Source organism: Falco punctatus, assembly GCF_963210335.1.
Source record: "Falco punctatus genome assembly, chromosome: 19".
In the NCBI taxonomy this organism is placed as follows: Eukaryota; Metazoa; Chordata; class Aves; order Falconiformes; family Falconidae; genus Falco; species Falco punctatus.
In genome coordinates this window covers 6,832,293-6,857,506 of record NC_137599.1, presented here as the reverse complement: position 1 = coordinate 6,857,506, position 25,214 = coordinate 6,832,293, and the positions used below count along the sequence as shown (strand labels likewise).

General features: G+C 43.7%; 2 protein-coding genes and 2 long non-coding RNA genes across 4 annotated transcripts; 3 read left to right on the top strand and 1 right to left on the bottom strand.

Moving 5' to 3' along the window:
- Positions 1 to 9,431: 9,431 nt before the first annotated feature.
- Positions 9,432 to 10,721, top strand: LOC308055464 (epoxide hydrolase 1-like; the record flags this gene model as incomplete). The annotated part of the gene is made up of 2 exons (XM_080369432.1): positions 9,432 to 9,697; positions 10,480 to 10,721. The coding sequence occupies exons 1-2, from the start codon at positions 9,475 to 9,477 to the stop codon at positions 10,719 to 10,721; spliced, it is 465 nt and encodes a 154-aa protein (XP_080225558.1). The 5' UTR covers positions 9,432 to 9,474.
- Positions 10,722 to 15,664: 4,943 nt separating this feature from the next.
- Positions 15,665 to 18,719, top strand: LOC308055406. The gene is made up of 2 exons (XR_013924524.1): positions 15,665 to 15,917; positions 16,882 to 18,719. It is a non-coding gene; the product is annotated as an uncharacterized lncRNA (long non-coding RNA).
- A 1,649-nt stretch (positions 18,720 to 20,368) lies between these two features.
- LOC308055463 (MAD2L1-binding protein-like) lies at positions 20,369 to 21,157 on the bottom strand (the record flags this gene model as incomplete). Its single annotated transcript, XM_080369431.1, has 2 exons — positions 20,369 to 20,899; positions 21,149 to 21,157. The coding sequence occupies 2 exons, from the start codon at positions 21,155 to 21,157 to the stop codon at positions 20,369 to 20,371; spliced, it is 540 nt and encodes a 179-aa protein (XP_080225557.1).
- A 165-nt stretch (positions 21,158 to 21,322) lies between these two features.
- On the top strand, positions 21,323 to 21,937 carry LOC308055728. Its single transcript, XR_013924600.1, has 2 exons — positions 21,323 to 21,478; positions 21,584 to 21,937. It is a non-coding gene; the product is annotated as an uncharacterized lncRNA (long non-coding RNA).
- Positions 21,938 to 25,214: the final 3,277 nt, after the last annotated feature.

The following is a 25,214-nucleotide window of genomic DNA, read 5'->3' as shown; positions in this document are numbered from 1 at the left end:
CTCTTGTCTTTGCTTATCTCTAAGGCTCGAATTAAAGTGATGAGTTCTGCCTTTTGGGCTGATGTGGTACTCGCCGATGCTCCTGCTTCTATAACTCTGGTGTCTGTTGTTACCGCATATCTGGCGTATCGGACTCCTTGTTCCATAAAGCTGCTTCCGTCAGTATACAGTTCCCAGTCTGGTCGCTCCAATGGTACATCTTTCAAATCCTCATGACTGGAATAAACATACTCGATGGTAGCCAAACAATCATGTTCTAGTTGTCCTTCTTCCTGTATAGAACTTAAAAATACTGCAGGATTTACCAGGTTAGTTGTTTTTAGAATCACATCATCTTGTTCAGTCAATACCACCTGGTACTTCATCATTCGGCTGGGGGACAGCCAATGTCCCCCCTTCTGTTCTAGGACAGTTATCACCATGTGTGGAACATAGACCGTTATTGTTCTTCCCAAAGTCAATTTCCGAGCTTCTTGTATGAGCATCACTGTTGCGGCCACTGCTCGAAGGCAGTTTGGCCACCCTTTACTCACTGTGTCCAGTTGTTTAGAGAAATATCTGACTGGTCGTTTCCAGCTTCCTATCCTCTGGGTTAGTACTCCCAGTGCCAGGTGTTGCCTTTCATGAACAAACAACTGGAAATCTTATTTAGATCCGGCAGTCCCAAGGCAGGTGCAGACATTAAGGCACGTTTCAACTCTACAAAACCCTTTTGTTGTTGTGGGCCCCATACAAAGGGAGAGTTCTTCTGGGCCTCGTACAGCGGTTTAGCTATTAGCCCATAGTTCATGATCCAAAGGCGACAACACCCAGTCATTCCCAAAAATGCTCTGAGTTCATGAATATTTCTCGGCTCAGGTATACCACAAATAGCTTCTTTGCGATCTTTTCCTAATTGCCGTTGTCCTTTTGAAATCTCAAAGCCCAGATATATCACAGTCTGGCAGGCTATCTGGGCTTTCTTCCTGGATACTTTGTACCCATTTAGTCCCAGGAAATTCAAGAGGTCAATAGTCACCTGTATACAGGGAAGGCTTTCTTCTGCAGCAATCAATATGTCATCCACATATTATAATAGTAAATGCCCAGGTCTTGATTTATCCTGTTTCCAGATTTCAAGTTCTTTAGCTAATTGATTTCCAAAAATAGTTGGACTGTTTTTAAATCCTTGGGGTAATCTAGTCCATGTCAACTGCATCTTTCGCCCGGTTTGAGGATTTTCCCATTCAAAAGCAAACAGTTTTCTGGTTTCTTTTTCCAAAGGTATACAAAAGAAAGCATCTTTTAGATCAAGCACTGTAAACCATTGATAAGTGTCCCTTAACGCTGTTAACAGTGTATAAGGGTTTGCTACTACAGGATAAATATCCTTAACTATTTGATTTACTGCTCTCAAATCTTGTACCAGCCTATATTCACCCGATGGTTTTCTGACTGGTAAAATAGGAGTATTATACTCAGATTCACATTCCTCTAAAATTTTATACTCCAAAAATTTATCAATCAACTTCTTCAATTCCTGTCTCACTTCCGGTTTAATTGGATATTGTTTAATTCTCACTGTTCCTGCCCCTTCCTTCAAATCTATTTTAACAGGTTCTGCTAGTTTCGATTTGCCAGGAATATCTGTCTCCCATACAATAGGGATTACTGCCAAGTCCACCTCCGGTGGAATTTCTTGTTTTACTCTTTCTTGTATCATCAAGATTTCTCCCGTTTTTGACTCGGGTATTTTCAAAAAAAGTTCTCCTTCATCAAAAACAATTTGTGCATTTAATTTAGACAACAAATCTCTTCCTAATAAGGGTATCAGACATTCTGGTACATATAAAAATTCACGTGTAATTATCTTATTTCCAAATTTCAAATCTAGGGGCTGTAAAAATGGCCTGTTTTCTTCTTTCCCTGTTGCCCCTGTTATATTGGCTGGTTTTGTTCCAATTTTTCCTTTACATGTATTTAATACCGAAAATGTTGCTCCTGTATCCACCAAAAATTTAACTTCTTTATCTCCCAGCTTAATTTTAACCAGAGGTTCAGCTGGGTTCCCCTCTGGTCCCCTTCAGTCATCTAAAATCATCACCTTGGCAAGGTCATGAGAAACACTCTTGTTCCTAGGGCAATCCTGTTTCCAATGTCCTTCCTCTCTACACAAGGCACACTGATTTATTCTCAAGGGGGTATTAGGATTTCGATTGCCACAGTGCATACAACCTCCTCTTCCATTAAATCCTCGTCCTCTTCCTTTGCCCCTTCCTCTGTCCACTGCTCCTGTCATGACTGCCAATAACTCTGTTCTCCTTGTTTTTCTTTCTTCTCTTTCCCTGTTGTTATATACTCTCCATGCAACCTCCAACATTGTGTTCAAACTCCTTGAATTTTCTCCCTCTAGTTTCTGAAGTTTTTTCCTTATATCTGGTGCTGATTGTCTCATAAAAATCAAAGCCAGTTGCATTTGTGCTGCCTCTGTTTCCACTCTCAGATCAGTATATTTTCTGGCAGCTTCCTTTAATCTTTCCAAAAATGCTGAGGGAGATTCATTTTTATCTTGTCTTACTTCATATAATTTAGACCAATTCAAAGATTTAGGCATGGCATGTCTAACCCCATATAAAACCCACTTTTGATACCATCTTAATCTTTCTCTATGTGCTACATTATTTGGATCCCACTGCGGATCCGCAGATGGAAAATTCTGTTCTATTGTTCCACCTGTAATTCCACTCATCACATCCAAATCTGCCTGTGCTTTACCGGCTTTTAATACCATTTGTTTCTCTGTATCGTCTAACACATTATCCAAGATCACCTGTAAATCATTCCAGTCTGGATTCTGTGTTCTAATTATAGTATCTACCACCTTGCCCACCTTTTCAGGATCTTCTCTATAGTTTCCTGCTGCCTGCTTCCAAGTCATCAAATCCATAGCTGTAAAAGATACTTTCACATAAACCGCTCCATCATTACCAACTCCCTGTCGCAGGGGAGCTATAGTCTGTGTCTGTTGTCGAGTTCTCCGTGAAACAGGAGTATGAATTACAATCTCCGATAATCTCTCTTCCACATCTCCTGTTCCACTACTATCCGGTTCAGTTGCCTGTTCTCGTGCCCTAAATTCTCGACTCTGATTCCTTTCTCTCCTAAGAGGGGATATATCTAATTCTGGTCCATTATCACTCTCAATAACAGTTTTCTTCTTTAAGCAACTTTTTCCAGTTTCACAAGTTGAACAACACCTTTTTACTTTCTTGTTATCAGCAGTTACAGCCATCACAAGATTATCTCTATCAATTAACTTGCATTCATCTTGCCAGTCTTTTCTCTGTCTCAGATAAAAGAACAAATCCACATATGGCATTTCGCTCCATTTCCCTTCCCTCTTACAGTATAACATTAACTGCAAAATAGTATTGTAATTCAGTGTTCCATTTATGGGCCACTTTTCCTGATTTTCCAATGTATGCAGAGGCCACCAATTATTACAATACTCAATCATCTGGCTTTTCGGCAAATCCTCATACAAATCTCCCCAGTGTGCCAACAAACATCCTAATGGAAAATTTTTTGGGATTTTATCATTTACAACAAGATTACCCATACTTTTACTTTTAAACAACCGAGTTAAGTTAGATGCCATTGTTACCGAAATCTCGGAATGAAGAACTTATCGACACCAATGTGATGTAGATAAGCAGACACTTCTTTATTGACGGCCGGGTGCGTGAGCGAGTCCTCTCACGATCAACGCACGCCAGGTCTCAAAATCAAACACCATATATAGAACTTATTCATACATATTCATTAATTATTCATACATAATCATAACATTTCCCAGAAATCATTAACATATTCTCCTCCCATATCCGATTCTGCGCAATAAAGCTTAGAAAGGTCCAGAAATGGGTCTGGGGTACGATTTGGGTAGGTGGTATGTGAGTCGGTGGTCGCGATCTCCCCCTGCCGGAATTACCTTTTACTAAAGTTCACGGTTTCTTGGCAGGTAACTACAAGCTGTTCCAGTCGACTCTCCCCAGTTCCCATTAATCCTACATTCTGACATCTCAATATACTTTCTTTATACAGAAGACTAGTTAGATACAAAGAAACCTTTCAAACCCTAAATTGTTACTTAAGCTTCAACAATGATTCCAACCCATTCTTCTGGCCTTAGTACAAAATGTACAAAGGGTCTCACAACTGCTTTTACTAAACAATCATAACTTTCTTCAACATATATTTTTATCCTCCTATATTTCTATTCTATAAAATAACTCTATAAAATCAGATAATCAAACCAATAAAATCAATTGATCTCAACTCTTTAACAAATCGACAACAAGAGGAGGGGAAAAACCCCTTGCTTTCCACTGCTGCTGCATCCCAGGATGGAATTTCCTCTGGGAACCCGTTGATCTCTGCTCACCAGCACTCACACAAAACTCCTGCACATCCCCTGCATTTCAGTAGATGGGATCCTGGCATCCCAGCTGTTCCAGATTTATCGGGGGTGAAGGTGGCGGTGAGGTCTTGCCTTTTAGCCCCAGGGTATTAGTGGCCTTGGTGTGTCACCTTGTATCTTAAGTAAAAGCCATTCTGACTTTCCCAAGCTTTTTATACAGAAAGCAGCAACTTCTGTCTTTTCTTTGTAGCTGTAACTAGCTCTGCTGGCTCTTCTCCCACATTCCTGGTATGGATAAATTCACTCACAGCTGTTTAAGCCAGTCCTTCCTCCACCAGCCTTTATGCTTTTTCCCAGTGCTAAGTAAGAAACAGAATTTCCTCGAGGTCTCTTTTGTCTACTGACGACATCACAGCCTGCAGTACCTCAACCTGGCTCTTTACAGGGTCCTCAGCTACCTTCCACATGGGTTGTAGTTCTTTCCCCTTGTTGCTAATAATTCCCTTGTCTGCTGACTATAGTCCCTCTGCAATCAGGGATATCATCTTCCAAGAGGCCTCAAAAGAGCTGGTTTTGTTTGGGAAATAGAACCTTAAAGCTAAGTAATCCCAGACGGATGTAACCAGAAATAGCTGTGGTGTAGCAATAAACTGAACTTTGACCAAATGAAGGATTTACAAGCTTTTCTTCCTGATGACTCTTTTTTGATGGCACAGTGGCTGCATATGAAGTCACGGTATGAGACCTAACCATCACAGAGCTCACTGGTGATGGTACTTCGCTTAGAGCGTTGCATGGAGATAGGAATCATTTTCTCTCACAGTAAGATGTAGTTATTCCTGGACTGAAGCACAGCAAGGACACAATTTAGGAAAGAGAAGCCTTTACCTAGTAAGATTTTACTAACCATGAAGGAAATGAAGTCTAAAAATGAGCTAAAACAAAGCATTGATTTCTGTGGAAAATGAAAAGCAACTTTTCCTTTTTTGTTTGGGCTGCTGCCGATCACAGGTGCACATGGAATAGAGCCACACGATGCACAGGTCAGAAGGGGCACATGGAGGTCAGCTCATCGCAGCTTCTGCTCAGAGCAGGTTCAGGTAGATTGCTCAGTGCCTTGTTCCTGTCAAATTTTGATTGCCTCTAAGGATGGAGATCCCACGTCCTCTCTGGGCCCCTGTCCCAGTGTCTGAATACCTCCATGGTGAACTATTTTTTCCTCACATCTAACCAGAATTTCCCTTCTTGCAATTTGCGTCCATTGCCTTTTGTTCTTGGTCCATTTTTCCTACACTCTCCACTAGGTAGATGCAGACAGCAGTAAGACCCCACCCTTTGCCTTCTCTCCTCCAGGCTGAACAAGCCCAGGTCTCTCTGTCTCTCCTTGTACACCACATGGCTCCAGCCCCCCAGCAGCCTGGTGGCCCTGACCACCGAGGGTGGGCAGCCTCACTCCAGCCCTTCCTCTGCCAGCAAGGCCAGAACCGGACATGGCACTCCAGATGTGGCCCCACAAGTGCTGAAGAGAGCGAAGGATCACCTCGCCCAGCCTGCTGGCTAACACGCTTGCTATCTAGCCCTGTACGCACCGGCCTTTGCTGCACCTTGTTGACTCAGGCTCAGCTGAGGACCTCAGGCCAGGCTCTGCAGAGCTGCTTTCTATGCATCTGGCGTCCAGCCTGTGCTGATGCACGGAGCTGTTCCCTCCCCGTGCAGGACCTGGCATTTGTCTCTTGCTGAACTTGATTTGCAAGCGCACGTTTAGGCAATAGGTGGCACTGACGGTTGATGTAGCTTGCATTGTCACCAGGAGAGTGTCGCTGCGGAAGAGAAAGCCAGCAGAGGAGACACCTGGGTTGTTTCGCTGGGAGCTGTGGCTAGGCGAGGAGGAGCGGACATGTGGCAGGAGATGCTTCCAAACGCCTGGTGAGATCTCTTTGGCACAGGGAGGAGGGACTCTAAACAGGGGTCCCCAGGGTTGGGGCAGGAGAAAGGCCCGGTGGGGTCCACCAGGCCATCGGTGGGTGGGAGCATGCAGCTGAGCTTTCCTGAGCATGGGTAGGGAGGAGGTTTTATAAGACTGAGCCTTGTTCTGTGCCACTCAGAGAGCTGTTTCTGGGACATGCTTGCTTTGTTAGCAGTGCCGAGTTTGTGCTGTTGCCGTGATAACTGGTTTCGTGCCTCTGACTCACTAAACTCCAGGATGTAAGTGCAGGGGGTTGTTATTACCGGTTGCATAAGCTACTCAGCCTCCAGGGAGGTGGAGGCTGACACTGTTTACTCTTAGGAGCTCTTGGTCTTCTTTGTCTGGGAGTGGTTTCAGGAGATACTTCCTTAAAAATCACATAGACTGTCTCAGAGATCAATTACCCAATTGCCTTCACTACTGCTGGGGTGTCCAGTACAGGCACTGTGTTCTGCATCACAGGTAGCAGTGGGAAAGGGTACCAGGCAACAGGAAACACCCAGTGGACTTGGTTTTTCATGGAGTTTCCTGTCCTTTTTAATTTTTTTTTGTCTCAAGGCATCGTAATTATGACCAAACAGCTCCCTCATCTAGCTGCAGAGTAACAAGACTTTCTCTGTTGCTTCTAACTTTTTGGTAGATTTTAGATTCTGCTTTTCTTGCAAGAGAATCTACCAGGCTAAAAGAGAACCAACGAGGATGTTTTCTTTTTCTTGCGGGCAGATGAGACCTAAAAGCTTGGTATCCAGTCAGGAGCAGTTGGAAGTAGCAAAGGTACAGCAGCTCACTGAACCTGAACAGGGAAGGGTCCCACAAGCTGCTCCTCATGCCAGCCCTGGGCAGGATGAGTACCACGTGGCTGGCAGCAGAGTAACCCTTGAGCTTGGAAGTCCCCTGCCAAGGCTGGGCACCTAGCGCTACACAGCTGCCAAAATAAACTATTTACTTGGCTGAAGTAACACAGCCCTCTGTAGGATGAAACACCGCAAGGACACCTACCCAGTTGTTCAGTGCCTTTTATCTGAATTGTGCTGAAGGAGGGAATATTATGGTGACAAACTATCTAGCTAAAACACAGCCCAGAAACACTGTCTCTGTTGCCAGCCAGCTGAACAACTTGTGATCCCATGGCTGCGCGGTAAACGGTGCTGGCAGGGGATGTTCCTTGCACCATCCCCAAGGGATGGTACCATTCAGACAACACTATCAGACTAAGACTCTTTCCCACCCCACCCCCACCCCCATTTTCTAGGGATGGCACCTTGTCCTGGATCAGGTAAGTGAAATAGCTGCTCTGTGCTGAGGAGTTCACTTTTTATTAGCACCTGGGCTGGGGCACAGCATAGTCCCTTCCATACCCTGTATGACAAAAAATCTTCATTCAGTCTTCTTTGAGCCCCCTGCAATAGCCCCAGACAGCTCTGCTAATCCCCAAGGGAAGCTGGAGAGCTTGAGGCACAGGTCAGGGGGACGGGAAGGGACACTACATTTAGGACTGATTGCTGAAGGGTTTGAACGGTTTTAAAACATTGCTGTCTGTCTGTTAAATCCAGCTCTGGCGCCTTAGCTCCCACACCTCAAGAAAGTCTGAAACTTTGCTGTCTAGGTAAGAAAAAGAGGCACCAGACAGACAAGTTGAGACCTTTACCTATGGACAGCTATGGTGGAGGGCTAGCGTTGCCCTAAAAGATGACTGAATCTGTAGGGGAGCTATGTATGTAGCACAGTCAAGGGGCATGGCTAGCACATCCAGCTGTCTCCAGCAGCTGAAAACTCTTGTCTCTGCTCCTCAGCCCACTCTGTGCAGTTTTTATTCCTGAAGCTGTCCAGGTGCTACTATCCCATTCACTTCAGTACCTGCCTTAAAACAGATAGATCCAGATCCTACTGATCCTTGTCTCCCAGGGCACACCTGGTTCATAAGGAGAGGGACAGAGAAGCCTTGTGATTAACAAGTCCTGATCAGCAAAGGCTTAAGGTCCCTAAGAAACACTGGTAGATGTAACCCTGCCACAAATCCTGCCTGCGATCTTCAAAAATAACAGAAACACCCAGCCCCTGCTGACTGCATGGGGTTTGTTACTCACGTCCAACCAATGTGACTACAAGCCTCAGCATAGTCCCTTTACCCTTGACACTTCTGTTGGGCGCAAACAATTTTATGCCTCCCCAGGTCATTTGAATGTTCTCAGAGGAATGCAGTCCTGGTCCCTGTGGCCGCTCTGGGCGTTGGAGGGATGCTGGTTTACTGGCTGAGGTCTAGACACAAGATCAAGACTATTGAAATGGGCAATGGACGGTGGGGCTCAGATGAAAGACCTCTAAAAGGGAAAGAAGATGAAAGTATCTGTCCCTTCAAGACTGAAACACCTGACAAAGAAATTGAGGTGCCCGTGCCTGGGAGGTAAGGAGGGGCAGAAAGCTGCGAGGTGGAGCCAGTTCATCACCCACCTTACTGCTTTGAGGTGATGCCTTGGGGGCAATAGCCAGCGCAGGTCCGTTAGATGATGCTCTGGCTCACTGCCCTTTATGAATGGGATTTGAGCTCAGATTCACTGCAATGTCTTTACGCTTTCTGAGACCACAGACTCTCAATGCAACCTGGGGCTGCTCCTGCAGAAAGGCCGTGCTTTGAGCAGCAGAATTTGACAGCAGGTCTGCAGTGGTGGAATGGGGTGGGAGGGCACCGGGATAGCAAAGGCACCAGTAGGGCAGGACTGAGGGGCTTCCGCAGAGGACAGGGTTGGAAGGGTGAAGAAGGATGGGGTCCTTCCTTCTGTCCCTACAAGCCTGTCACTAATTATCTGGCCAACTAGCAGTCGGTAGCACAGGCTGAGCTGCTTATTCTTCTCTCAGCTGGCAGTGCTGGCAAGTTCCTAGTGCCCAAAACCCTAAAGCGAGTTAGCAGTAAGGCAAGCGTAGAACCCACTACTCCTGGGTGCCCTAGGGGAACTGCTAACCTGTAGAAAAATATATTCTCCATAGAGATGATTCAGGAAGTTATACAGAGTATGGCACTGCTTCAGGAGGGCTTGTGGTGTCCCAGAGAGAGACACAGGAGCCGGTGGAGCCAGGAGAGCCTGTTCATGCCTGCCTTAGCATAGGGCACATGCAGGCATCTGGCCAGCCTTGCAAGAGCTCCTGTCCGCAGGACCTGCATCGCCGCCTGGAGCAGGCCCGCTACACACCGCAGCTGGAAGGGGCTGCCTTCCGCTACGGCTTCACCTCCAGCTACCTGCAGAAGGTGGTGGCCTACTGGAGGAACCAGTTTGACCGACGCAAGCAAGTGGAAATCCTGAACAAATATCCCCATTTCCGAACCACCATTGAAGGTGAGGGGGTCTCTGTGGCTTGAGCAGGTCTCACTCTGAAATGCACAGAGAGAATGGGGGGCTTTAAGAGGTTACTCTATTAAGACAACAGTGTGCATAACAGCTTAATGAAGGATCAGTAGTGGAGGCTATGTTATTAGTAACCCTCTATAGATTAAGATCATTGCACAGTGGTGATAAGATTAGATCTGCTTGAAGATGGGCTTCATCTGGCTCTGAACCTGCACTAAATAACAATGAGGTTTTCTTCTGCTATTGCCTTGAAGCCACCTTTGAAAACTGTAAAATTTACCCAGGCCCTGAGGTTGGAATATCCACCACCACCACCCAGTTTAGCCAGGTGAGGTTAGCCAGACTTTAGATAAGTGATCTGCAGGTTAAACTTATATCCTGCGCTTACTTTTTCCATGTTTCTCTTTCTATCACCCACACATTTTGTAATTTAGTCATGTTTTTGCACGTGTCTTAGCTGCATTATGCTATTCATTGAAGTGCAGCTGTACTTATATACTGTAAGACCAATTTCTCAGGAGGTGGATGCTCAGTCTCCTGTGACCCCAGTAACTGGGACTGGGATCAATACCTCTGTCTGTAAGTAAAAGATGAGACACAGGTAAAATACCAGGCATGTCCTTTCAGCTAGGCATCTTCTTGCCATGGGTTGATTGTGTACCTTCTGCTGTGAATGCTAATCACAGTTTTGCCACCCTCCTTCTTCAGAGTTCGGAACAGAAACTGTGATGGAACTAAGGCTTTAATTTATCTGTCTGGATGTGTGGCAGGGATTGATATCCATTTTATCCGCGTGAAGCCCTCCTATGTCCCTCACGGTCGAGCTGTTCGACCTCTGCTGATGGTCCATGGCTGGCCTGGCTCCTTCTACGAGTTCTACAAGACCATCGCTCTACTCACAGAGCCAGCTGAGCATGGCCTGAATGAGGGTGACATGGTGTTTGAGGTCATCTGCCCATCCATCCCAGGATATGGCTTCTCTGAGGCACCACACCAGAAGGGCGAGCGATGAAAAGGCGCTGTTGGAATTGCCAGGTTCTTGGAGCCTCAGTCATCCCTGGCCCTCACCAGGGAATGCAGTTTGTGAATGCAGATGCTTGGCTCTGCACTAACACCCATGTGGCTGAGGCTCTGGGGCTGGCTGTGGAGATCTGGAAGGTAATGGTAGCTGGAAACCAGGTCTGCTTTCCGCTTCATCCACTTTCCACTGAATTTCCATCTTGTGTTCACTGTATTGCCAAGGAGCAAGGCAGAGCAGCATAGCACACTGTGCCTTTAGACAGCAGCATACTCGTGTGCCTCTGTCAAACCATGATCTTTGGCCAGGGGACGATACACCAAGACAAACAGGTTTCCTCTGTTTCTCTTTACCTGCAGGCTTTGACAGCAAAGCAACTGCTCGGAAATTTCATAAGCTGATGAATAGATTGGGCTCCAAAGAATACTACCTACAGGGAGAAGACTGGGGATCTCTTATTACCACAAACATGGCCCAGATGCTGCCACAGTGAGTAGCAAAGGGAATCAGTGCAGAGAAGGTTTCTCCAGTTCTTACCCTACCTTCTGGCTCCACAGTTCGGGTCCTGCCTTCTGTTTGCCCTGCCTCTCATCGCCTTCTGCTTTGTTTTCTCCAGGGGTATCCCCACCCCTGTGCATTCAGTCATATGTATATGTCAGTGCTTTGCATTGACAGTGGTATTTGCATTCTCACGCTTTCTAAATTTCATAGAATCATAGAAGCATTTAGGTTGGAAAAGACCTTTAAGATCATTGAGTCCAACCATAAACCTAACACTGCCAAGTCCACTGCTAAACCAGGTCCCTAAGTGCCACATCTACACACCTTTTAAATACCTCAACCACTTCCCTGGGCAGCCTGTTCCAATGCTTGGCAACCCTTTTAGTGAAGAAATTTTTCCTAATATCCCATCTGAACCTCCCCTGGCACGACTTGAGGCCATTTCCTCTCATCCTATCACTTGTTACCTGGGAAAAAGTGACCAACACCCACCTTGTTACAACCTCCTTTCCTGCAGTTTTAGAGAGCAAGAAGGTCTCCCCCAAGCCCCCTTTCCTCCAGACTAAACAAGCCCAGTTGCCTCAGCTGTTTCTCATAGGACTTGTTCTCTAGACCCTTCACCAGCTCCGTTGCTCTTCTTTGGACACATCTTTCTTGTAGTGAGAGGCCCAAAACCGAACACAGTATTCGAGGTGCAGCCACACCAGCGCTGGGTACAGCATCACTGCCCTTGTCCTGCTGGCCACGCAATTTCTGACACAAGCCAGGATGCTGTTGGCCTCCCTTATCTAGGGAAGAGTTGTACAGAGAAAAATGGAGTGCTGTTTGGCTTCTCTTTCACTAGGCATGGAAGTAAGCTCTGCTGCATTTTGATTTGAGACCTCAAGGATCATCATTCTAAATCAGGAAGGAGATAAATTTAAAATTGGCAGGGAGAAAAGGAAGGAGCTCAGCCTTTCAGCAGCTGATCAGTACCATGAAGTATAGGACTTTCCTGGATGGAGATGGCACCAGCTGTACCATTTTTAACTCTCCCAAATTTTTTTGGAAATTACGATAAATGTGAAGGGCTTATGTATTTGGCTTAGTGAAATGCTTCTATTACAGCTCCCGTCAGACTTATTTTCTAGAAAATTTGGAAACAGAAAATGGCTTGATTTAACCTTCTATTCATTAACTTGATTTCAGATCTGTGAATCTTATCTTCGCTGGCAGAGAAGGTTTGAGAAGGATGATTTCCGTGATGCTTGGGGCTTATATACCATGGCTCATAGGCTTTACTAGGGAAGATGTTCGACGTATGTATCCTTTCATCCAGAAGAATATACATGAACTGTTGCGAGAGTCTGGATACTTACACATCCAAGCCACCAAACCAGACACTGCAGGTAATGAACCCTCTCTATATCACTATGAACTTTGTATACTGACTGCTTAAGGCATATAAAAACATAGTTGAACAAAAGCCAACCATGTTTGAGAAGCAATGAATTCTGGTGACTGAATGCAAGACATGGGGACAAGAGCTGTGTAAAAGGAAGTGAAAAGGAACCGCTTAAAAAAAGATGGAGACTACAAATATCACTTTTCAAGGTCTTTTAAATGGCATACCACTTCTCTATGGCAAAGAACCCCTTTGCAAAAAGCCTCTTAAAGTAAAGCACAGGACCCTGAAATTGAAGCTTCTAGAAATAAATGTGGGTGAAAACAAGAAAAATACCATAAGCAAGTGCAATGTGAAACTTGCAGAAAGGTAGACACAGCCATAATACCTGAAGCCAGAAGCATGATGTAGTGGGACCAGTAGATAAGGAGTCTGAAGAAAGGTACGGCCATCTCAGAAAAGTTAAATGATTTATTTGTATAATATTATCAAAGATTATGGGGTATTCCTTTATTGAAATAAACCCTCATCAGGAAAGACAGCAGAGCTGTCTCAGACTGGCATCAGGTACGGAGACCATAGAAGGAATAGCACCCCATCCTGGCATTTAACTGGAAAAGAGGAAACTCAAAGTGAAACGTCAGCTAATGCCTAGTCTGTTGCTTGAACTGATTGCAATATCAGAGAAATAAAAGGAGACAAACCAGATACCAGGTTGGGGTTTTTGGGGTTTTCTTTTCAAAAGCCAAACAATGAAGACAGCCCCTAGAAAAACAAAGACCAGTATGTCTAGTGTCTGATCAGAAAACTAGCAGAAATGTTTTTAAAAGGAGAATTCATTTACAGGTGATAATATCACAGGGAAATCATGCTTCAAATATCAGAGCTCTGGCAGGATCAAGAAGCTGTGGACCTAGTAATGGAACATATTTAATTTCCAAGAAAAGTTTTGTTGAGGTTCCTTCTCCCAGTGTTCTTAAAGACATTAAACTGCCTTAAGAAAAAGATTAAGTTCATGGCTTAATAACTAGTTAACATGAGAATTCATCAATATAAATAAGTAAGCAAGTTCCAGGGGAGAGAGAGTATCACAAAAATCTCTGCTGGCACCTGTACCTTTCAATATGATCTTAATTTCTCTACAGATAAAAGTGAATGGTTAAGTGAAAATCTGACACCTATCCAGGGTTTGGTTTAATCTAAAGATAAATGGTTTTGTAACTCTCTGCAGTTAAGTGACTGGTTGATTAAACTGGCCAATAAAAACTGATGTCAACAAAGTCCAAAGCAATTTAAGCAGAGGAAGAAAATCACAATGGGCTCTAGTTTGGTTGCTGCTATGTGAGAGAATCCAAGAGTCAAGGACAGTGCTTTGAAACGTCAGCCAGCTCAGACTTTAAGAGAATCTTACAAACTCTTAAAGAAAGCAAAAAGAGAGTAAGACAAAACACTAAATCCATGATATTTAGAATCTGTTCCACCCCTGTTTCATTAATATATTTTATAATCAAAAGAATACAAGAAGGGGAGAAAAAGAACCCTAAAGTGACCAAGCAGCTTCCCTACAAGCACTGTACATAGTCTAGGACTCTTTAACCTGGAAAAAAAGAAGAGCAGGGATTTTGTAGCACACTAAAATTGTGAAAGGTAGAAAATAAATAGGGGGAAAAAAATACATATTCCCTGCTTAGTCTCAAAAAATATCTATATTATCAGTTTAGTTCTCATTAGGCAGGTTTAAAGCAAAGCTACAGTATTTTCACTCACCAGAAGCTGTGGTACCTAAGATGCGTACAGGTTGAATCATTAGTAAGCTGCAAACAAGACTGGTATTTCTGAGCATCCAGTCCATGAAAGTTGAATACAGTGATTCGGAGACAGCTTTCAGCTCAGAAAATGCTCACCTCCAGACGGGTCATATGCTAGCTGGCACATTTTAGCCTGCCCTACCTTTGCTGGTCAAAGCATTTACATGACTTTGATGTGTAGCAAATCACTTTAGGCCTGACAGCACAGGGAAACTGTTGTGCCAATGCACAAACTTACTTTGCATTAACTATGTCCACTATTAAATTGAAATCACATTGTGCATCATCTTCTCCGAAGTCATTCAGTGCTAAAGTCACACTAAAATACACTTGAGAGTAGGCAATTCTAAGGATACTGTAAAACTACAGCCTGGAGTGTGGTACAGGAATTTTCCCAAGGCAAGCTCTACCACTGCTGAAGTAATCCCCACCTGTTTTACAGGTTAAAACACAGATATAATATGCTGTGTTTATAATGTTTGTTAGCATTCCCCAAAGGCAGGAGCAGATAGCAGATACACAGCACTCCACTGTTTAAATTACATAGAAAGTGAACAGCACTCAGGGTCCCAGTTAGCCGTCCTAAGCAGGACAGTGCTCCCAAACAGTTTATCTGAAATTTCTTTTCAGCGTGTAATCCCTTTACATCTGAATTTGCTCTTTCTGCCACACATTACCAAGAAGCCCAGAGGATTTTCTTAACTCCTATTTTCTTCTGTATAGGAATTGCTCAACTTTATAGTGCTGTCAGTTATAGCCAAAATTCCATCAGGGTGAACTTTTCAAGAATAAAGTACTACCAGGGCTAGTAAAACGCACTCTTTACTGAATTCTCATAGAAAACTCTGAAGAATTGATGTAAGTCCAGTTTAACTCCCACTGAAGTATTTGCAATGCCAGGCAACTGCAATGGTTCTCTTGTTCTCTTGAATTAGGTTGTGGACTGAGTGACTCCCCTGTGGGGCTTGCTGCATATATATTGGAAAAATTCTCTACCTGGAGAGATAAATCATTTCTGCATAAAGATGATGGAGGCTTGGAAAGGTAAGAAAACAGGTGCTCTTCCATGAGAGGACTCATTAAAAGAACGAGCAATGGTAACTAATGAGGAGATAGGTAAAAGACTGGCCAAAGCTGAATTTTGAGCATGAAAGATTACACATGACAAGTAGTAGTGTAAACTTACAGCAGACTGCCTGCAAACTACTGCTTCAGCACCGGGCAGTTTTGCTCTGGGCACATGGGTGCCAATTAATTTGCTGCTTGAAAACAAGTGGAGAACAAGAACAACTGTTCTTCAGGGCATGAGCCCAATACAGCGTATTGAGAAACAGCTTCCAATGAAACGTCTTCATCTTTTTCTATCAATAGCAAATACACTCTTGATGAGCTTTTGTCCAACGTGATGATTTATTGGGTGACATCCTCCATTGTGTCCTCAATGCGATTCTACAAGGAGAACATCTCCAAGGACCCTGGTCTAACAGGTGATGCCAGGTAATGAAGTGGTAGGTGTAAGAAAGATTTGCAAATGAGATTGAACCACGTTTGCCTGTATAAGCATTTAGATTACTTAAAACAGCAAACTTAACTTGTTAAAAAAAATAATCTAAGTTCTTATTTTCTTTTGATAAAAATAGTTGAGTCATTTTTCTTTTGAACCTGTAATTCACACAAAGTAGCTTGTAGCCAAGACAATGCAGCGGACATATCAAACTATATTCAGTCTTGTGTTCAAAATACAGGTCTATATACTTAGTCACCAAACAAATGTGATCTGTGGCTCAGTTCAGTTAAAACAAAACAGAAAATCAGGAGCATTTCAAAGAGAGACGTTTAAACTGAATTAGGAAGCATACGGCTCAGTGGTGGATAAAACTAACGGCTACAAGTGTTAAGCACAAACTTGGGGAAGCAATCTGGAGAGCAGTACCCTCTAACAAACCAAGCACCTTCTAACAGCCACTGACTTTAAGATGACTATAAGAGAGGCTGACCAGGAAATGCTGCAGAACGGAATTCCATGTGATTGATCACACAAACAAATAGAAGAGTCTTTTCCTTTGCAGACTGAGCCAGCTTACCTTTCCTCAACTCATTCGTTATGCTGGTACTATAAATTCTAAAGTAAACTTGAGCAGGCTCATTTCTGACTGTCACAAAGAGGTGATGCGTCTTGCCATTTATCGCAAAACTGTAAAACAAGGCAAGTTTAAAAATAGGAAGCGTTTCAAGATTGAACCGTGTGCGAAGTTGGCTCTACTTTACGTTTTTGGGTATAATATTCTCATACTCAAGGAGATTCAAATACAAGCAAAGCTTTTCAGCAGAGTACAAACCACAAAATGTGTCGCTGCGGTGAAGCTCTGCCAGCTGACTGTGGCAATTACTAGAGTCAGGAGGTTTTTATAGAATTTCCCCAGGACTTCTTTCAAAAAGGCACTTAATTGATGTCCTCCAGGTTTGCAGTGTATGTTCCCACAGGGACTGCAGCTTTTTCCTCAGGAGCTACTACATACACCACGGGTCTGGGCAAAGGAGGTCTTCAAGAACATCATCACTTACTCTTACATGCCACGTGGAGGGCATTTTGCTGCCTTTGAGGAACCAAAGCTTCTGGCACAAGACATCATGCACTTTGTCAGAAAGGTGGAACAGCTGTGAACATGCACTTCAGATACACATATAGAACAGAAGCAAGTTGTTCTGCCACCAGCAGAACCTTTACTTTGAGGGATCAAATAAATCCAATGTAATCACACAGAGAAAACAACATTTCATTTTGATAATCATTACAGTACTAAAATTGTTAATGAAGCTCTAAAGCTTTTCTAAAGAATAAAAGAAAAAAACCCAAAGTAAGCAACTTGTCTTCTTTCACTCCCGGCACCGTATCATTGCTGCACTCATAGTTCAAGTGTAACAGAATACATGAACGGTTTACTGCAGTAACACTGCACTCATCTGGGGAAGAGAGTAGGAAGAAACCAGCCCCTTGATCCTTAGAACTAAGGCTTCTGTTTAAAAGCTTCTTTAAACACTTGAGTGCTAGCGTCTGAAATATGCATCACAAGCAGCTTTGGTGGAAGTGTAAAGGGTTTTGATCTCCTGAGCACAAACACTCCTACGTTCAAGTTATGTTTCATTCAAGAGACCAGCAATTACATATTCAAGTGGGCAGCTGCACACAAGGCAGCTTTCTTCATTCTAACAGGTTTTCCCCCTATGGGTAGCTTTAGCAGCTACTACACTATGTAAACAGATGTTTAATGGATAACAAGGCAGAGACAGCGTTCCTAGTGTGCTCCAAGCTCAAAAATACCAACTTAATTTCCTCTTCGTTCTTTATCATTCCATTCCAAATGGTAAAGTTAAAATATGCACCAAGCGTAGCAGGTTACTTCAACCTTTACCCTCATTTCAAACGATTCTTATCACACCATCGTGCAATTTTTGCTAGCAAGAAGCTGCAAGCAACCTTGCTACCAGTAGGCTCGAGTTTCTCTTCAAATGGGATAGAGCTGTTTGGAGCTGTTAAGCTCACTCCATTACAGACACTTCTAAGTAGCTGACTGAAGGTTAAGTCCAGCAGACACCTAGTTTTGACACACTGTTCAAAGCTCTCAAGTGTTTCTCACCCTCCCTCCTCCTCCCATTCTGCACTAGACACCAGGCCAGAAGAAAGGGCTCAAGTTCTGCTCCCAAGTAATACCTTCTGACTTTGAACAGGAGTTTGACAAGTAAAGATAGTGCTGAACTTGATCACACTCGCCTCACCGCCTCTTCACATTTCATAAACATTGAAGAGTCTAAGACTTAGAAGTAAAAGCAAGCAAGAAACTAACTTTTATTGTTGTTGTCTTAAGTGAGAACAAGCTAGCATATTGGGGCAGGAGTCCTATGCAGGAGCGGGCTGGAAACTAATGAGAGAAACAGCTAGGTATTGTGAAGGAGAATAGGAAAGATAAACACGGTTATCTAGTGTTTAATAGGTGTCTGCACGCTTGTAGAGATATATAGCTGTGTAACTGCATGAATGATTCCTGCCCTGAGCCTGGTGGCGCATACAGCTGCGGTTTGTGTCCGGGCTCAGAGATGTAAATAGGGGCTTCTATGTTATGGTGAAAGTGTTTCTCTTTGCATAAAAAAAGAGGGAATGAAGGGAATGACCCCAGAGGTATGTTCAGAGAAGGCATGCGATGTTTCGAACTTTTTGACTGAACCAGTTCTTGTTTGGTGTGCCCTTCCACCTATGTATAATGTTAATCCAAAAGAAGATGATACTGTTTACACTTTGAATGTCGATAATTGTCTTTCTGTAGATGCTAATGTAGTAGGAGGCTATGATGGGAACGTGTCGCAGTGGTTCTCCTCTTATCCGGAGTAACAGCAGGGAAAGCATTAAAGAGTTAAATCACCTTGTTTGGTAGGCAGTTAAGCATGTGAGTCAAAATTGCCACTGCTTTTTGTTGTTGGTTCAAGGACGTGGCTGTGAGGATTTGGATGGTATGTGCTGCGTGGATTTTAGGCGCCCCATTGCAGCAACATGTTATCAAAATCTGAGAAAATGTCAGCCTTTTTGGCATCCATTCACTCAATTGGCAGTATTGTTTGTTTGCTGTTACCTTGGTTGCTGTCATGTTTGCAAGGGCCCTGCAGAACATGGCAAACCTGGTGCTAGCTGTTCAAAAACAAAAAGGGGAAATTGTAAAATTGTACGGAACAGAGACAGTGGGTTATTTTGACATTGATAATATGTCTTAGTTGCTTTCTTATTTGTTCTATTACTTATACCTTGGTTTTACTCGTTCGGTTTCAAAGGTTCTTTTTGTGCAACAGGAAGGGGGAGATGCAGGAGCGGGCTGGAAACTAGGACCACGCGTGGCAATCAGTTAGCTGAGGGGAATGTGCTCGAGCTTGTCTGGACAACGATTAACATGATGAATGTTTACAGAGCACAGGGGAGTGGGGGACGGATGGATGGCGCCAAGGAAAGGTAACACCTTGCTGTTAATCGATGGCAGTTAACCACCAATCGGGGATTGCCTAGTATGCAAGGCTTAGCTTCAAGAACCAATCTGTTTCAAACGCGCAGCTTCTGAAAGTGTATAGAAACTCGTGCTTCTGTACAATAAATTGACATTTGCTTGCATCAAGCTGCATCCCGTCTCTTCATTCGCCGCAGTCCTAACCTCCTCTGAAGAGGGTTAGAGCAGAAACTGCTTGCTTTTAGTTTTAACTGTATATCTAACTGACCGTCAAGGCTGTTGGGCTAAAGGTTAGTAAAAAAATAGGAAGACGTGCTTCCCCACTTCCACAGGGCCAATCAATCTCTTTTTGTCACCAGTACAAGACCTCCCAATTACTCAGAAGTCCCACTCTTTGTTTGGATTGTTAAGTAACTGAAATTGAGTTATAGAGAAGTCTAATTTTATCAAATAGATAGGCAAACACTCGAGTACTCACTCAAGCCTGATCAGACTACAAAGGTCTCCCTTTACGGGTAAGAATGGCTATAGCCTTTTTAGTAAAGGCCAAGTGTATTAATAGTCATGTACATTACCCAGAGAGAGTCCCAAGCAATCAGCTAATTTAGTAATGGCCGCATTAAAACTCGGGAGGGAAAAGGTTTATCCAGTATTTGCCAGTTCAGCAAGTACACAGCAGGAAAGTTTTACTCCCAACACACCAATTAGTCTCCTGTACCATAACTCAGGTCCCCAAAGAATCACTGTATCTTTGTGCAGCTGTGCCTTAAAGGGTAATTGCTTTCAACAGCCATTCAGGAGATGAAAACAGATGGACACGGTTGAACTACAGGAAGGTAGTAGACGCCCTGAATAAAGGATCCAGACAGACAAGAATACACAGTTGTATTTGATAAAGTTATCGCTTAAAGCGGCACCAAAGGTTATTCGATATTCCATTAAAGTTCTACAGAGTGTGGGTCATTCGTGAAAGCCTTTGAGCGCCGCTGGTGCTTGAAACCAGACATAGTCCTCCCAAGTAGAGGTCACATGCTGAGGAGCCGAGGCACTTCTGTTGATGTCTCCATCGCAGGACAAGTTAACAGCTAGTTTCCTCCCTCGAGTCGGCACTTTATAGTTGAGCTTGGGCCGGAACCAATCAACACCACAATCACGGTGTCCTTGGAGCATAACAACAGTGCCCATGGCAGGGAGAGCCTTCAGCTCACTGAAGACATCCGCAACAAAGAGCGAGTGAAAGAGCCTGCGAACGCAGGATGCAGTTTTCAGGCTCTCCTCAGCACCGCCCTCACAGATACCCTCCAAGCTGAGCTCATAGAGCTCCTTGGGGCTCATGACATTGCCTCCAAGTAGAATAAGAACCCGAGGAACCAGTGTCGAACTAAACATTATTTCCAAGCGCTGGAACATTTCCTCCAGTTCTGTCAGCACCTGCTGGCACTTCTTGCTTGCCAGGTCCATGGAGGGTGGCTTCTTAATCACATCTCCATCCTGGAAAACAAAGCAAAGAAAGATCACCACATTTCATTATTAGGAAACATTAGTACCAACACACCCTTCAGAAAGTGTGGCCCATCCCATCCCTGAAAGTTAAGGAAGGTTCAAGGGTTTATGTGCCTTTTAAGAGATACAGGTACCCACGTACGGAATCAGGAGACCCAAGATGAACACAAATGGCTGCCCTATAGCTACTCAGTTTAAATCTGAATCCCACTACTGAGGAATGTCCACGAGAATTACAAACTCCATCTTTTAAAGATCAGCTATCACCCCAAAAAACACCTACCAGCCTTTTTTCTTCAAGTTGTTTGAGTAACAAACAAAGCAGTGGCATGCTTTGAGCACAAAGTGGAACAACAAGAGATAAACAGCAACTTTTTGAGACCTTTAGCCACCTAACCTAAAGGTTTTTTTAGTTGTTTGTGGGTTGTTTTTATTTGGTTTTTTTTAATGAAGTTGTGGTAACACTTAAGGATACAGCTACAACTGCACTTCACTTTACAAGTGTTTGGCACATGTGAGAAACTATGGACTAGGGTATTGTTTATTAAGATTTATGTTAAGCCCAATGTAAAGGTCAGCCAGCAAAAGATATGAAATCGCTTATGCAAACAGCCACCAGACACCGCCTGTGTAAGGTAGGATAACCGCAATCGCTTACACAAACTAAACCAGATACCGCTTGTGCAAGATAAGATAACCACCAGATGTCCAGGAACCGACAGAAACAGGACAAACAACCCCATATAAGGACATATGAGTGAGGGGTCAACTATGGGACGAAGGAGGAAGACTTCTTACTTCGGCCTCAACGACCACCAGGAGGCAGAAAACGACCCCCTAACAACAACTGAAGCATGCGCAGAGTACCTCCACTACTTCATGAACACGGAAGTAAAGATGTATAAAAAGGGACTGTTTGAACTGCTCAGCACGGCAGTTGGTGGAGCGCAGACTCCCCTGCCGTCCAGCGCTGTTTTTGCTCATATTCTACTTGCTATAATTAATAAAATTTTAATTGGATTATGATCCGTTGTGGTCTCAATTTATAACAACATTTATATTTTACATATATAAAAGAATTAGTACAAGGCTACATTTCTTAGACTTAGGTGCAGCATGTAGAAAAAAGTTTCAGCTTGTGTCTTTACATACCTCTTTTGATGTTCTACTCGCTGGCTCAGTTTGACTTCTAGAAGAAGAAAAAAAGATGAACAGAACTTAAAATAAAGCACTCGTAACCAACATAAAGCCGTGAAAACAGTTTATAAAACCTGAACACCAAAACACTGTGTTCTGATAGTCTTATGAATATGGAAATTTATTTCTATACTTAAAGTGTGCTCTCCTGGCACATTCAGTGCAACTGAAATAAAACCCCAAATCCCATTCCTTCTTTGTCCCCAATTACTCTAAGATACAGAATACAGCAGTGCAAGAAGAAGTCCTCACATATTTTCTTTCTGCTCTCTAAGTCTCAAAACTGTGAAGACTGTGCTACAGTTTTCTGTTCTTAAAGAGTCAGCCATCCAAATATGAAGGCACCTTCAGGCAATCTGTATAGCCCCACTTTCACAAACAGGTACCAGACAGAGCACTTTGGTTTCTACACTCCCCTGACAAAACAAGAACAGTTGTCTGTAGAAAAGTGTTTCTTTGTGGAAGCCCAAGCACTGTGTTCAGGTACCTACCATCCTCTAGCCTAAAGTGACTACCAATAGCAGTAGAAACATCACCTGAAAGCAGTTCCAAGGATTTTCTGTGGTCGAGGAGGCCTGTGTTAAAAAAATAAGAAAAAAAGCCCGGATTACCAGAATTTGCTTTAGGATCATCTTGAACATGCTCCAGTATTTTAGGAAACACTTATGACACACAAGCCCTTGCCAAGATTCCACATACTCATTGGTCTGTACCTGCATGCTACTCATGAATCAAACATGCAACCGTCCATCAGTTAACAAACAATTCATACATCATCCAAAGCGTCCCACGAGCAGAGGCAACCCAAAGGCTGCTGTGCAGGTCCTGCACAAATAGAAAGGCTCATTCTTCCTGCCACTGCTACACCACCACCAGGCTCGCAAGTACAGCCACGTACCTCCTGAACATGAGGAAGTGCTTTAGATTACCGCACCGTGGTTTCTCCATCCACTTGCCTTGAGGAAGATACTACAAGGTGACTAACGCATTTCTGAAGGCCTCTCCACCGTGACAACATGCGTTCATCATTCCCAAACACTAACGACTCTACCAGTTGTTTCCACAAGGTTTCCAGCTGAAGGAATAGAAAGCTAACCTGCCCGATCCATTGGCAACTTTAGGAGAGCAGCAGCATTCATCCCTTACCCCCACGTGCAGGTATTTCTTGGATCTTTGATGCTAGTGGCACCTAGCCTCTCATTTTAGGGCAGCATTCCAACACCAGGAGAGGGTGCCATCCAACCAGAAATGGAGGCTATATTGACAAGACAGCACTAAGCATCCCCATCTAAATTAACCCCCCAAACCAGGCCATGTTTAGAAGCACAGTGCTGTGGCATCCAGAAAGTCTTGGTAGCGCCTGAAAGCACTGTAACACCTACTGCAGTAATATGCCCAAAGCTTACAGGGGAGCCACATAAATTCAGGGGGTTTTGCTTGCAGATGCTTCACGGGTACTAGGATGCTGCTGTACTGTTTGTTTGAGACATGCTGTAACGCGCCAGTACACTCTATTTATTGAGAACTAACATTAGAAAGACATGGCAAAACCACAAGTCAATAATATCTACTAATGGTGGAGGAGAGGTCTGTCTTGAAGAAGCCTTGAAAACATGAGCATTCAAACCATGCTGATGCAGCTGATACAGAACTGGACTGTACGAATACATCGATGACAGCGATAATGCTGTAGTCAGGCTTACATTTGAGTATCTGCAATTGTAATCAGATTCTCTGTCCTCCATAAATCTGAGGAATACAGCAGTAATACCTGGAGCACAGAGAGCAGCTTAGGGTGAAATCAAACTTAGAAAGGTAATTACTAACATTTGGGAAAGTGCTCAACTGCTTTCTGAGCTTCAGGCTTGTAAAAGATCAACTGTTCCTTCACCGTCCTGGCACAAAAGGCAATACGCTTTAGGATGTTGTTCTTTTTCTCTTGCCCGACATAGACATTGTCTTTAGGAATCTAATAGGAAGCACTTAAGAATGAAACTTCTTGTTTGCACGGTTTGCCAGCTGGCCACTCTCAGTCTCTCCTCTGGAGACAGTATGAAGCCCACACACCCCCCCCTTTGGGGTGTAAGAATACCCTGCCCCCCTCCCCCAAACAAAGGAAGCAGTCAAACACGGAGACTCGGACTGCTGGCAGATGGGAACAAATCACCAGTTCACACTGCAATGTGTCTCTCCGTTTACTCTAAAAGCAATACAAGCAAAAGCATACAATAAGGGATCTCTCTGCATAGAGGAAACAGGATGGAGAACTTGACTCTCAGAAAAACCAAGCCCAAGAACAAACCCAATTCAAACATCTGAACAGTTACCACTGTTGGAGCTTGAATGCCACGTCCCAGCGGGCTGAAAAATCTAAGTCTGCTTTGGGACAGATACCTTCAAATCTGCCCTGTCACAACAAAAGTTAACAGCAGCTTTAACAAGAAAGATACAACCGGAATGCCTCCGTAAACTAACAGCCACAAAGAAGGTGAACACACTGAAACCCCTCCCAAAGAACACAACGCGTTATGGCTACTTACCCAAGGTCTGTCTTGCCGGTAGCTTTAACTCCTCTAACAGGGACTCCCCTAACAGTTACCGATGAGTTCCCCGGAATCAGGGCATTATCATCTGTGTATTCTGGAAACAACATCAATACAGAGAAAGCATCAGTCAGTTTGTAAGAGTGATATTAACATGTCGTGACGTAGCACTTCAGGGAATCCCTTTACAGATAGAAAAGCAACATTTTACACACAGCGTCATGCTTTCATCATCTCACGGTACCTTTCCAGAAATCTTCAGGTCTGATAGTCAAACACAAGCAGCAAAATCTTTTCCATTTTTTTGGAATCGTTTCAATGCCAACAGCAAAATGGTCTCTAACGTCACTAAAGCAGTGTCTGCTAAAGCATGAGGTTCTTTCCTGATCTAACTTTCATTACTTTTGCTCCTGTTAGCTTACAAAACCCTAGAACATGTCTCTATAATAGCGAGCACGGAAGAGGACACTCCCACCCTGCCTCCCACCTTTTCAAACACATCCCAACCATCCATTTTGCCTTCCCACCATCTTCAAAAAGAGTCCACCATCTCTTTTTTCCCC